The sequence below is a fragment of the Monoraphidium neglectum genome, assembly GCF_000611645.1.
Source record: "Monoraphidium neglectum strain SAG 48.87 unplaced genomic scaffold scaffold00617, whole genome shotgun sequence".
Taxonomy (NCBI): Eukaryota; Viridiplantae; Chlorophyta; class Chlorophyceae; order Sphaeropleales; family Selenastraceae; genus Monoraphidium; species Monoraphidium neglectum.
In genome coordinates this window covers 12,338-23,506 of record NW_014013011.1, presented here as the reverse complement: position 1 = coordinate 23,506, position 11,169 = coordinate 12,338, and the positions used below count along the sequence as shown (strand labels likewise).

Sequence of the window (11,169 nt, the reverse complement as noted above, 5' to 3'; positions counted from 1 at the left end):
CCCCTCCTCGTTCTGCCCCCGCCGCCCCCTCAAGGGAGAGAGCGCGTCGTCACGCCCCGCCCCGCTGCTCTCCTCGCCCGCGGTCCCGGACTCCTCTATCCCGAGCGCCCCCACGATGCCCCAAACGTCGGCCTCGGCCCCAGCTACCGCATCCTCGCCCACCTCCGACCTCTCGTCCCCTCCTCGGCCGCCGCCGCGGCCGCCGCCGCCGCTGTGGTGGCCCACCTCGCGCTCCTCTGACGCCGCCCTTTCCTCGCCGATGCGGCCGCTGGCACGCCGGCCTTTGGCCTGCGGGGCCGTACCCGCTTTCGCCTCGCCGGACGGCAGCCCAAGGGCCGACCTCACGCCGCGGACGAGCGCGGCTGGCAGCCCCTGCTGCCCCGTCAGCATGTCGGCCGGGCTGTCGAGCACCGGGCGCTCGCCCGCGTCGATTTTGAGGACCTCGCCCCCCGTCCGGTCAGCGGCCTGCATCTTGAACCGCTGGCCGGCTGTCAGCGCCCGCGCGGCGGCGCCGCGGGCGGCGGGGACGCACCAGGCGAGTACAGGGTGCGCGACAGTGCCGGCCCCCCGTGGCCGCGCGGCGGGCTTGGGCGGGGGCCCAGCCAGCGCGATCCAAACGGCGTGGCCGCCGCCGGCGTCGAAGGATTGGGGGGCCGCGGGGTCAACACTGACGACCAAGGTGCGGGGCGTCATCTGCTCCAAACGCTGTGCTGGGGTTGCTGTGTTTCTTGGCCTGCTGGTACCGCTTGAGGGCTTTACTCAGCCGGGGCTCGTGCCCTGCCCTGCCGGCGGGCCTGGCTCGGACTGCGCAAGAAGGGAAGCAGAGGAGTAGTGAGGATTCCTAATCAGGGGCGGTTGCCACGTGCGCAGCCTGTGCAGTTCGCGCCACGCCCTAGAGCGCCACAATCAGCGCGGCTGGGCGTCGGCGGGGCGTGCAACTTGTTGCGTTCTCAAGCTCTCAGACTGGCCGCGCTGCGGTGATTAGTATCTATGTCTCACTTTGGCGCCTCTGCACAGCTCCAAAAGACGGCTGCTTCAGACAGTGAGCCAAAAATTCGGCACACTCCGTCGACCAGGCGGTCTACCGGTAGCTTGCGTGTTATTAAAGTATATGAAAAGACGTACCGGCATGATTGGAGTACACACGTGGTGGGTCGACGTGCGTAACTTACACTGGCAACTGGAATCGGTGGAACGCGCACGGCCTTCGTGGGACTTTGGATCTCCAAATAAGGCACCTGAACGCAACGCAGCACTGAGTATCAATGTCATTGGCGGTACTTGCACAGCCACCACCTGGCCACCGCGCCCGGGTCGCTGTCGGCACTGCAGTCCGCCACCGTATCCCCCGTCCCCCGTGTCGGCTATGCCGAATCCAGCGCTGTTCCCAGATGGTGCTAAGTACCAGGCTTTGTGCATAAGTGGGTTACATGGCGGTGCTTGACGACTATGCAAGTGCGACAGCCGAAACGGACACGTTGAGGCGGCTGGAGCGGAAGCAGTGCCGCAGCGGGCGTAGTCGATTCGCTGCCAAACCTGGGTGAGGCGAGGCGCTGCGTTCGCATTTCGGCGGCACAGCGCAGGCGCGTTGAATCGCGCAGCTTGTGCGCGGCTCGCACGGACTCTTATTTTGCCTCCTCCACGCCGCTGCCTCGGAAATGTGTGTGCTGTTACCGCTGACAGCCACCCTCACATACCTGCTGCCCGTCCTGCACCCTCATTGCTTCTGCTCCTGTGCGCCCGCCCTGTCCCCTGACTGTGGTCATGTCGCCCCAGGCTGAGCGCCACTGGCATTCAGCAGGGCCCCTGGCTGCATGATAAAGTCCCACTGGGGTCCCGTGGAGGTAATGTGTATGGCACCGTGGAAGTGACACAAGGGCACCCAATAGTGGAGCGGGCTGCCAGGGCATGCGAGATAGGCAGCCAGGACCGTGCGGCGTCATTATGGGTGCGACAGCGGCTGTGATAGGCTGCGGGAACCGCGGCTGCCGCGGACCCTGCACGGGTGGCCAGGCGGGGGCAACGCGCAGTGCAATAACGCGCTGGCACTGGCGGCTGCCCGCCCCAGCAGTGGCCGCAATGCCCACCTCCATCGGAGAGCGTACGCATGCGCATGCAAGAACAAGGTCCGGCCGTTGGGGGCAGCAGCACTTCACATGCCGCCGTTGGGGAGGCTGTTGATCGCCGCGGCCGCCAACAACACTAGGCCCTTCGCCACCAGCAACCTCTTTGCCAACACCAGATACCACCGCCAGCCGCGCCGCAGCTTGGGCAGGGGGTTCAAGTCCTGCTGCAGAGATAGCAGCTGCTGCGCGGGCGGCGGTGGGGGCCCCTGAAGCTGCACGTGCGGCTCCTGCTCGTGGAAGTCGCCCTGCTGCCGCAGCTGCTGCTGCTGCTGCTGCTGCTCCTGCTGTTGCTGCTGCTGCTGATGGTGATGATGATGCCGCCGCCGCCGCCGCCGCCGCTGCTGCTGCTGCTGCTGCTGCTGCTCCTCCTGCTGCAGAGGTTCTTGCCGGCGCCGGCGACGCAGCTTCACCTCTGGATTAGAGCCCGCCATCCCCGGGCGCTCGACGCAGCTGTTTGTCGCTTGCCCGCTGGTCGCTTGAGACCTCGGCGGCTGGCTGCTGCCGCCGCCGAGCTCCTGCTGCATGCCGCCCATTGACTTCGACGGCCGCTTGCTGCTGCGCTCGTCGGTCCCAGCTGCAGGGCTGCTGCCGCTGCTGCTGCTGCAGCTGCTGTTGCTGCTGCCGTGCACCACTTTGCCGTGGTGGCTGCTCCTGCTCATGCCGCTGCTGCTCGTGCCGCTGCCTACTTCAGGACCATCCCTGCTGCTGCCGCTGCTGCCGCGGGAGGCCACGCCGTCACCGCTGCATTCTCTGCTGCCCCGGCCTGGGTCCGCGCCGCCGCTCGGGGATGCGGGCGCAGCCACCTCCAACCCGGGGCCAGCCGTGCCCCGCCCCGCCCCAAAATCTTCCGGAACCCACAGATCTGCCGGTGTCGACAGCAGCAGGTCTGAGACCATCCCCTTGAGCGTTGCCCACGCGGGGCTGGGCCCCTGCTCGCCGCGGCTGTGGCCCCGCTGCGGGCCCTGCCCCGCAGCAGCCTGCTCTTCACGCATTGCCGCTTCCCGCTCCTCTGCGAAGCACAGAGGCAGATACAATGATCAGGTTTGCAGCTCAAGACCCTTGTCATCCTGATGTGTGGTGTCCCAGACAACAACATGGTGTGAACGTCCACAGACAACACAGTACATCACACCCAAAAACAGCACATCACAGCAGGCGGGGATGCAGGATTATCACCAGGCTGCTATCCTGCACGCACCTCTCCGCCGCCGCCGCTGGATGCTCTTGTGCAGCTGCCGCCACACCAGCAGCTCCTCTGGTGGCGGCGCCGGGGGCGGCGCGCCGCCGGACGCCTCGGCGGCCTCGAACGCCTCGACCGTTTGCTGGCTGCGCGTCGGAGTATTTCACGGGGACACAAGGTGAGCATGGCCGGTGTGCGGGTGGCAGTTCGGCGTCACACGCCAGCCGCAAACTGCCACACCTTGACCAGTTTGCTGCCTGAGACTGTCTGCTGCGCTGGGTTGGGGGCCCTCCATCCAGCGTCAAGGGAGCGGGCGATGAGGCGGCCTGGCACCCGCCCCTCCGCAAGACGCAACCAACCGTCAGCCGTATCAAGCAAGAGGAACGCCGTCCGCCACACTTCTACGCGTCTTCACAAACGACAGCAGCGCCGTCCAAGAACAGCGACAGATAAATGAAGTCAAAGGGTTGGGGCGGGGCTCACATAGCTGCGACGTCCGCAGGTCCCAGGCCCTGCCTCAGCGCCTCGTCCAGGACCTCGCGGCTGAAGGCGCGCCCATTCGCGACCAGCGCGTCGAACCGCTGCTCCGGCGGCGGCGCGGTGAGCGCCCGGTACGCGGCCTGCAGTCGGTGGAACGCCGCAGCCGCGGCCGCCTCGCCGCTGCCGCTGCCGCCGCCAGTGGCGCTGTCGCCAGTGGGTGTGTTTTGGGAGGGCGCGGTCGCCGAGCGCTTCGCGCGCGCGGCCTGCTGCTTGTCCGGGTGCAGGCGCAGCAGGCGGGCCTTGTAGGCGGCCCTGATTTGCTCCTGGCTTGCGCCTTCCTGCAGTGAGGGCGCGGGCGTGGGCGCAGGTGCCGGGCGGCCCTGGGTCAGCGCCCCGCCACACCACGTCGAGCTGGTTGGCCTGATGCGACGCGCACGCGTGCAGCCTGCCTGTCGCCATCCCCATTCAAACGCCTCATTATAGCTGCCTCCTTCTATGCGCATACCTGTAGCCCAAGCAGCTTGAGAGCCTCGGCAAGTGGCATCAGGTCAGCCTCCTGCACTTGAGGCGGAGCGGCGGCCATTGCTCCGGGTCGGCGCACGCGCGTAGACCTCCGCCCGTGCGCGCGCGCGTGTTTGTTTCTATCTGGGACCCTGAAATTGCGATGCGGGCCTGAAATTCGCCACGGGCGATGAGGATGGAGCAGACACCGTCAATGCGACAAAAGTGTGCTGTATGTGCAAAACATTCTTTGTTTGAAAGTTTTTGGTAGCATAACTATTATTATTCACTGATACCGGTTGTCATTGGCTGCAGTAGTTGATCTCGAGCGCGCTTGCCACCTCGTCAGTGGTGCCTCCTTTCCGGATCGCCTCCTGGATGTTGCTTCTAAGACAAGGAGCCAAACGGGCTGGCAAAGCGCTGTCGGGGCGTCTAGCATGGCGAGCGCACTCGTCGGACGCCCCGCTGGCGGACGCGCCTGGCGGGTGGGGCACGCTCGGGCTCACGCCCGAGCAAATCGATTTCCAAAGTGAGGACAGACGCCTAAATTGTGGCGCTATTGCATTACCCATGGCACCATAGCGCCTGCTGCATGCGTGCGTCGCCGCCCATTGGCCACGCACGTGCCCCTGCACACGCCGCCCCGGACAACCCCGCACCCTGCCCCCCCCCCTCCCCCACACGCCGCCCGCCCCGGCGTCGCCCACCAACCTCACACCACCCCCAGCCCTCGCGTCGGACTTTGCGCGCGAGCACCTAACGCCCCACGCCGCGCGCTGGGACGAGCGCTCGGAGTTTCCAATTCACACCTTCAAGCGCGCCGCCGAGCTTGGGTTTGGGGGTCTCTATACGCCAGAGGAGTTCGGCGGCGCGGCGCTCAGCCGGTCGGGTGCGGTGCGCCGGGGGTCCTGGGTGCCTGTTGTTGAGGGTGTCGCGAAGCACGCCGGCGGAGAGGGCTGTTCTTTGCGTTGAGGCGCGTGTGCTCTCAGCAGCGGAGGCGCTTATGCCTGGGCGACGGTGGCGGACCGCCTCGCTGCTCTGGACCCGAGGAAGAGCGATCGGCAGTGCCAAGCGCCTAAGTGAAGCGTCCTCAATCCGCCAACGCCACCACCACGTTGCAGACGGCGCCGTCATTTTCGAGGCCCTTGCGTATGGCGACGGTGCGGCACCCCCGGGGGTGGGGTGCGGGGCTGGGTGCGGGATGCAACCTCTAGGTTTGACCTTTGACTGGCTTCCATAGACGTCTCGTGACTTTTGAGTGGCCTCCATACACGCCTCGTCAACTCGAGCCCTCCCTTGGTCCCCCAACTGCATGCAAGCACCTGCGCCCACACCCCTTGTTCTTCAAAGCAACCCACCTCGCTCGGTCCACACTGGTTTTGCCCGCCCGCATCTCTCACAGCAACTGACCACGCTGCACCTTTGACGGAGGCCTGAGCATCCCCTTTGTCACCCGCCCTCCTATCTTCCCAGTCCCGTTCACGGCTTACCTGACGATCCACAACATGGCGAGCGGCATTATCAACAGGTGACGGGCAACGAGGCTGCAGGGGTGCGTGACACTCTTTAAGCGACTCACTTACAAGGGGTCTGATACAACGGGCAAACGGTCAGCATATATTTACCTTGTAGGTCACCCCAGATGCAATTCAGACAATGCAAGGGACGACTTGCAAGCAACTCTTGGACAATATATCCAATCAAACCCTGCAGGCACGGCAGTGAGGCGCTGAAGCGGCGGTACCTTTCACGCCTGGCGTCACTCGAGCTGATGTCGGCGTACTGCCTCACCGGTGAGCAGGATCATGATTAGGATTGTTGCAGCGTCCCGCATTTGCCCACTCCTGTAGCCATCCAGGCTTATGGGATTGGACATGGAAGCATCAGCAGGTGGTTGGTTGCAAATTGCGTTTGCAATATCCTGCCGTTGTGTAGGTGCAGCTCTCAGCCACAGCAAGTCGCAATCGCGATGTACCCCTGCCCTGAAGTTCATAAATGTTCGCTCAGTAGGCACCACTGCACTCATGCTCTTTTACACACGCACACACACGCGCGCCCGCGCGTGCACGTGTGCCACGCATCACACTCTTCGCTCCCAAGAGCCTGGCAGCGGCAGCGACGCGGCCGGCATGCGGACGGTGGCGACTCGGACTGATGGCGGCTGGCTGCTCAGCGGCAGCAAGGCGTTCATCAGGTGTGTGTGTGAGTGTGCGCGCGCGCGTGTGTGTGTGTGTGTGTGAATCCATGTGCGTGTGTGCGTATGTGTGCGTGCGTGTTGTACACGCAGACCCTTGGTCCTGCGGCAGCCTGATGGCTCCAGCCGCAAGCAGTAATATCGCTTTGCCTGAGCGCCTCTTGGCATGTTGTAGTGGTCCGCCGGTGCGCCAGCTTGCCGCTTCTGTTGATTTCAACCAGTGATCCTGCGCACCAGTCCTCACTCAGCACCTCGTCACTCCCCACAACACTGCCTGCCCCATGCATATGTTCGTTCCTTCCCCAGTGGTGGCGGGGTGGCAGACGTCTACATTGTGATCGCCCGCACCGCCACAAGTGACGGCGGCGACGGCAGCGGCAGCATCGGCCTCGGCATAGGCCGGCCGCTCCCGCCACCAGGGGAGGAGGGCGGCGGCATCGGCGGCAGCGGCAGCAGCAGTAGCAAAGGCAGCGGCGGGGACAAAGGGATCAGCGCCTTTTTGGTTGAGAAGGTGCGGCTATAACAAAATTGGGGTGCCCTTTTCTGGGCAACTATTGGGCGGCCTGCTCCTGCCACCGCTTGCCTGCTCCACTTTCAAAGCTGTTGACAGCGGTCAACCTGGGTCGAGCCTCACCTAATTCCCACGTCAAGGGTGGCAGCTCCCAGGCAAATCCAGGGGTGAAAGCGTTCTGTACATCCGCTATGACGCTCCCGCACGCCTACTGCGCACCTACCTGCCACGGCTCAGGCCCCTGCCCCCAACATCTCATGCACACGCATCCTCCAACGCCACTCGCCATTGCGCCAGGGCGCGTCCGGCCTCAGCTTTGGTGCCCCAGAGAAGAAGATGGGCTGGCGCATGCAGCCGACCTGCGCCGTCAACCTCGAAAAGGTCTTCGTGCCGTCCGAGAACCTGATCGGGTCTGAGGGACAGGGTTTTAAGATCGCCATGGCTGCCTTGGACGGCGGGCGGATCAACATCGGGGCGTGCAGCGTGGGAGGGGGCGCCTTCTGCCTGGACACGGCCTACGCGTACGCGTGCGAGCGTTCTCAATTCGGGCAGGTGCGGACGGCTCCGCGCTGAGCGGGATGCGGCGCGCGCGCCGCAAACGCGAGCTCGCAGGGTCCCGCGTCAAGGCAGCAGGCGCGCCTGCAATATGTAGACGATCAGCCCGCCGCTCAACTTCTCGATCGCAGCCCTGCCAAACCGAGCGCCGCTGCGTACAGCCGCAGGGCGGCGCCCTGAGACTGCACGACACCTGCAGCAGGTGCTGCCCACTGCTGGCAATACTCGTGCGCCTCTGCGCTCGCATTCACGCACCCGACATCCCCTTTACTGCCGCAATCACATCTTGTCGCCGCGCCTCAACAGCCAATTGGACGTTTTCAGGTGAGAGCAATATCCCGTGTAGGGCGGACCCACGATTAGGGGTACTGCCGTGCTCCAGCAATATTGCCTGGGATTAACCCCAGGCAACCCTTGGTTTGGCACCTCTTACGCATCTGACGGCGGACACCCAATTGGTTTCGCTGGCGCTGCCGCCGGCCCGCACGCAACAAAACGTGTGTTGGCCCGGCGGGCCAGCTCCCCCCGTCGTGACCAGTCAGGCCCCAGCACTTGGCAGTGCAGCTAGGTGGCGCTCCTCTATGGTACACACGTGCCTCTCAAAGCAGCAGGCTTCTGACAGCAATTGCCACAATAAGGCACTGGGCATGATGATGCCGCCGCCGCTGCCGCCGCCGCTGCTGCCGCAGGCCTCGCAGTTCAAGCTGGCTGACATGGCGACGCGGCTCCAGGCGTCGCGGCTGATGGTGCGGCATGCGGCTACGGCGCTTGACGCCAAGGTGTGTGAGAGTGTGTGTGAGGGGAAAGGGGCCTAACAGGGTCTTGGGAACCGGCCCACGCATACGTGGGCCTTCTGCATCGGCATAGGTAGCCCTTCTGCATCGGCGTGGGGAGGGCCGTCGCTTGCAAGAGGGTTGACATCAAGGCCAGCGGGTGCTTTGATTGCGGCGGGGGTTTTGAGGCGGCGACAGCTGGCCGCACGCGCCAGAGCATGCTTGGGCGGCGATGCAGAGCCGCTAGCCCGCCACTGCTGCATTTGTCATGCCCCACCCTCACGCTTTGGTGATTTTGACCGTGCCTTAACTATGCGCCGCCTTGCCTCTTTGTAAACGCAGGCGCCAGAGGCAACCATGATGGCTGCCATGGTGCGGCAAACCCCAATGCCCGCCCCGATCAGCAAGTTTTCCCGGCGAGCACCCCATGTGTGCGGTTTTGCGTCCCTCGTTTTGCGATTGTGCTGCTACTCACATATGTGCCAGTCGCGCAATACACACGCACACGTGCACACAGACACACACGCATGGACGCACACCGTCCATCACGTCCCAGGCCAAGCGCCTGGCCACCGACGAGTGCTTCAGGGTGGCGCTCGACGCGCAGCAGCTGCTGGGCGGTTACGGCTTCCTGAGGGACTTCCCCATGGAGCGGCTGGTCAGGGACCTCAGGGTACACTCCATCCTGGAGGGTGCGCATTGACTAGTGTCGTGCCGAGCAGGAAGCACGCATGCATGTGTCTGTGTGTGTGTGTTTGTTTGTGCAAGAGTATGTGGGTGTGTGTGTGTGTGTGTGTGTGTGTGTCCGCGCACGCGTGTGCGCGCGCATGCAACTGGGCGCGATCGATTGTGTTGCAAAGCTGCACCGCATGGCGAGCGGATCAAACTGGATGGTTGCTGGCTGTCGGTCGTGTGCAAGGGCGACGCTGCCTCAGACGCAGTTCTACAGGGGCTCTTACGTCACATGTGTGGTGCTGCCCCCGCGCTAGCCGCTGGCATAACGCGCGCGAACCTTCAAATCTGGGGCCGCCACTAGCGTCGTCACACTCAGGAGCTGGATGGCAATTTTCAAGGCACACACATACACACGCACGCACACGCACGCGCACGCGCACATGCACGTGCACGCGCGCGCACACATGCACGTCACGCGCGCGCACACATGCACGTGCACGCGCGCGCACACATGCACGTGCACGCGCGCGCGCACACACACACACACACACACACACGCACGCACGCACGCACGCACGCACGCACGCGTGCGCGCGCACACACACACACACACACACACACACACACACACACACACACACACGTGCGAGGGCAACCCATTACAGTTGAAATACCTTCTTGGATTTTCAATCGCATGTATGCGCACACGCATGTGAACACATAATTGGTGATATGTAAACCTCTCAACTGTCACACCCACCAACCTGCGTTCCCAGGCACCAACGAGGTCATGCGTCTGGTGATCAGTCGCCAGCTGGCGCGCGTCATGGGAGGCTGACGGCGCCCCCCAGATGACGCACTCGCGTGGGCCTGTGTAGATCACATTCTGTACCACAAACATACCCCCTGACCCGGCATCGGACACCAGTTTCTCTTAGAGCAGGATAATTGCATGTCTTAATGGAGATCATTTTATTGCACGGCACATGAGTTGAAGCTGTTTCTGGGTGAGCGTCCTGGCTTTGACTGCTTGTTTCCTGTTGCTTGTTTTTTTGAACCTCCCGGGCGTTCGCTTTTGATCGTCATATGCTGCAGGCGTTCAATTCACGTGCAGGAAAATTAGTGCGCCTCAGCAAGCTGTGGTTGTCACAGGAAACGGGTATTGCAATGGCGTGCGGATGGACCTGCCATTTGTTTGCTGACCTGACATGGCCAACTCATGTTATGACCAACAGGGAGCAGGAATAAGTGCTCAAAGAGCGTCGCCTCTCTCTACACCATGTTTGTGTTGAAATAGTGGGTTTGAATGTCAACAACGCAGACACCGGTCGTGAACAATTTGTTCTCAACAATCCTCAAGCCTCACTCTCTGCGCCCCTGCCACCGTTGCCCTGTTGACCGACGGCAGCCGCAAGCGCCCTTAGCGCCGCCTCAGCCGCGTCTCTCGCGGTCTCGTCAGCTGCACCTCTCTCAACGACGCTCCTCAGCACCTCCCTGGCCCCCGCGGCCGCCGCCGCCCGTGCCCGCACGCGCGCCGCCCGCCTGTTCCCAACGATAAGCTCCTTCACTGCGCATGTCGCAGCGCATGCTGCGGCGCGCTCGGCAGCGCTTCTGCCGCCCCGAGCCAGATCCAGCAGCTGCGGCAGCGGCATGCATGCCATGATCGTTGAGCACGCCTTTTCCCCGGAACATGCGAGGTTGCGGATCGCCCACGCAGCGTCCTCCGCGCCCGCCACATCACGATCCCACAGCCGCGCGACCAGCGCCGGCGCGGCGCCCGCCGCGAGCAGCGGCTTGTCGAGCTCTTCGCAGCAATTGGTCAGCCGCTCCGCCGCGCGTACTGCGCCGCGCGCCGCTGCCCCGCCGCCGGCACCGGCCAGGCGCGCGACTAGAGGCAGAACCTCCACGATCACCGCGCCCCGCAGCGGGCCCTCGCTGCTCGCGGCGTCGCTGATCAGCGCCGCTGCGACCGCCTCCGGGCCGTCGTCGCCGCGCCCGACGTCCACCGAGATCACTTGCAGCGCCGCGGCGATCACACCCGTATCGGCGAGTTCCTGATGTGTGTGCTTGCATTTCATGAGCTCCCTTGACGCCCGCAGCGCCGTCAACAGAATGCCAGACTCTGAAAACTCGGCGTCGGTGTGCAGCCTCTCAACCAGCTGCGTCAGTGGCGG

The 11,169-nt window shown here is 64.2% G+C and overlaps 5 protein-coding genes across 5 annotated transcripts in view; 1 reads left to right on the top strand and 4 right to left on the bottom strand.

Moving 5' to 3' along the window:
* Positions 1-53: 53 nt before the first annotated feature.
* MNEG_4448 (hypothetical protein) lies at positions 54-693 on the bottom strand (the record flags this gene model as incomplete). Its single annotated transcript, XM_014047083.1, has 1 exon — positions 54-693. A coding segment is annotated over one exon (640 nt), but the record flags the coding sequence as incomplete, so codon positions are not given.
* Positions 694-2,152: 1,459 nt separating this feature from the next.
* Positions 2,153-2,557, bottom strand: MNEG_4447 (hypothetical protein; the record flags this gene model as incomplete). Its single annotated transcript, XM_014047082.1, has 1 exon — positions 2,153-2,557. The coding sequence occupies one exon, from the start codon at positions 2,555-2,557 to the stop codon at positions 2,153-2,155; it is 405 nt and encodes a 134-aa protein (XP_013902536.1).
* A 1,228-nt stretch (positions 2,558-3,785) lies between these two features.
* MNEG_4446 (hypothetical protein) lies at positions 3,786-4,369 on the bottom strand (the record flags this gene model as incomplete). The annotated part of the gene is made up of 2 exons (XM_014047081.1): positions 3,786-4,124; positions 4,292-4,369. The coding sequence occupies 2 exons, from the start codon at positions 4,367-4,369 to the stop codon at positions 3,786-3,788; spliced, it is 417 nt and encodes a 138-aa protein (XP_013902535.1).
* A 1,423-nt stretch (positions 4,370-5,792) lies between these two features.
* Positions 5,793-9,833, top strand: MNEG_4445 (acyl-CoA dehydrogenase domain-containing protein; the record flags this gene model as incomplete). The annotated part of the gene is made up of 9 exons (XM_014047080.1): positions 5,793-5,815; positions 6,001-6,080; positions 6,388-6,481; positions 6,788-6,992; positions 7,290-7,544; positions 8,153-8,326; positions 8,663-8,692; positions 8,877-9,012; positions 9,772-9,833. The coding sequence occupies 9 exons, from the start codon at positions 5,793-5,795 to the stop codon at positions 9,831-9,833; spliced, it is 1,059 nt and encodes a 352-aa protein (XP_013902534.1).
* Positions 9,834-10,124: 291 nt separating this feature from the next.
* MNEG_4444 (hypothetical protein) overlaps positions 10,125-11,169 on the bottom strand; it is a gene marked incomplete at both ends in the record, with an annotated part of 2,391 nt that continues 1,346 nt past the window's right edge. Inside the window, 2 exons of the mRNA XM_014047079.1 lie at positions 10,125-10,132; positions 10,686-11,154. Coding sequence (XP_013902533.1) covers positions 10,125-10,132; positions 10,686-11,154 — 477 coding nt within the window. The remainder of the gene's footprint in view (positions 10,133-10,685; positions 11,155-11,169) is intronic.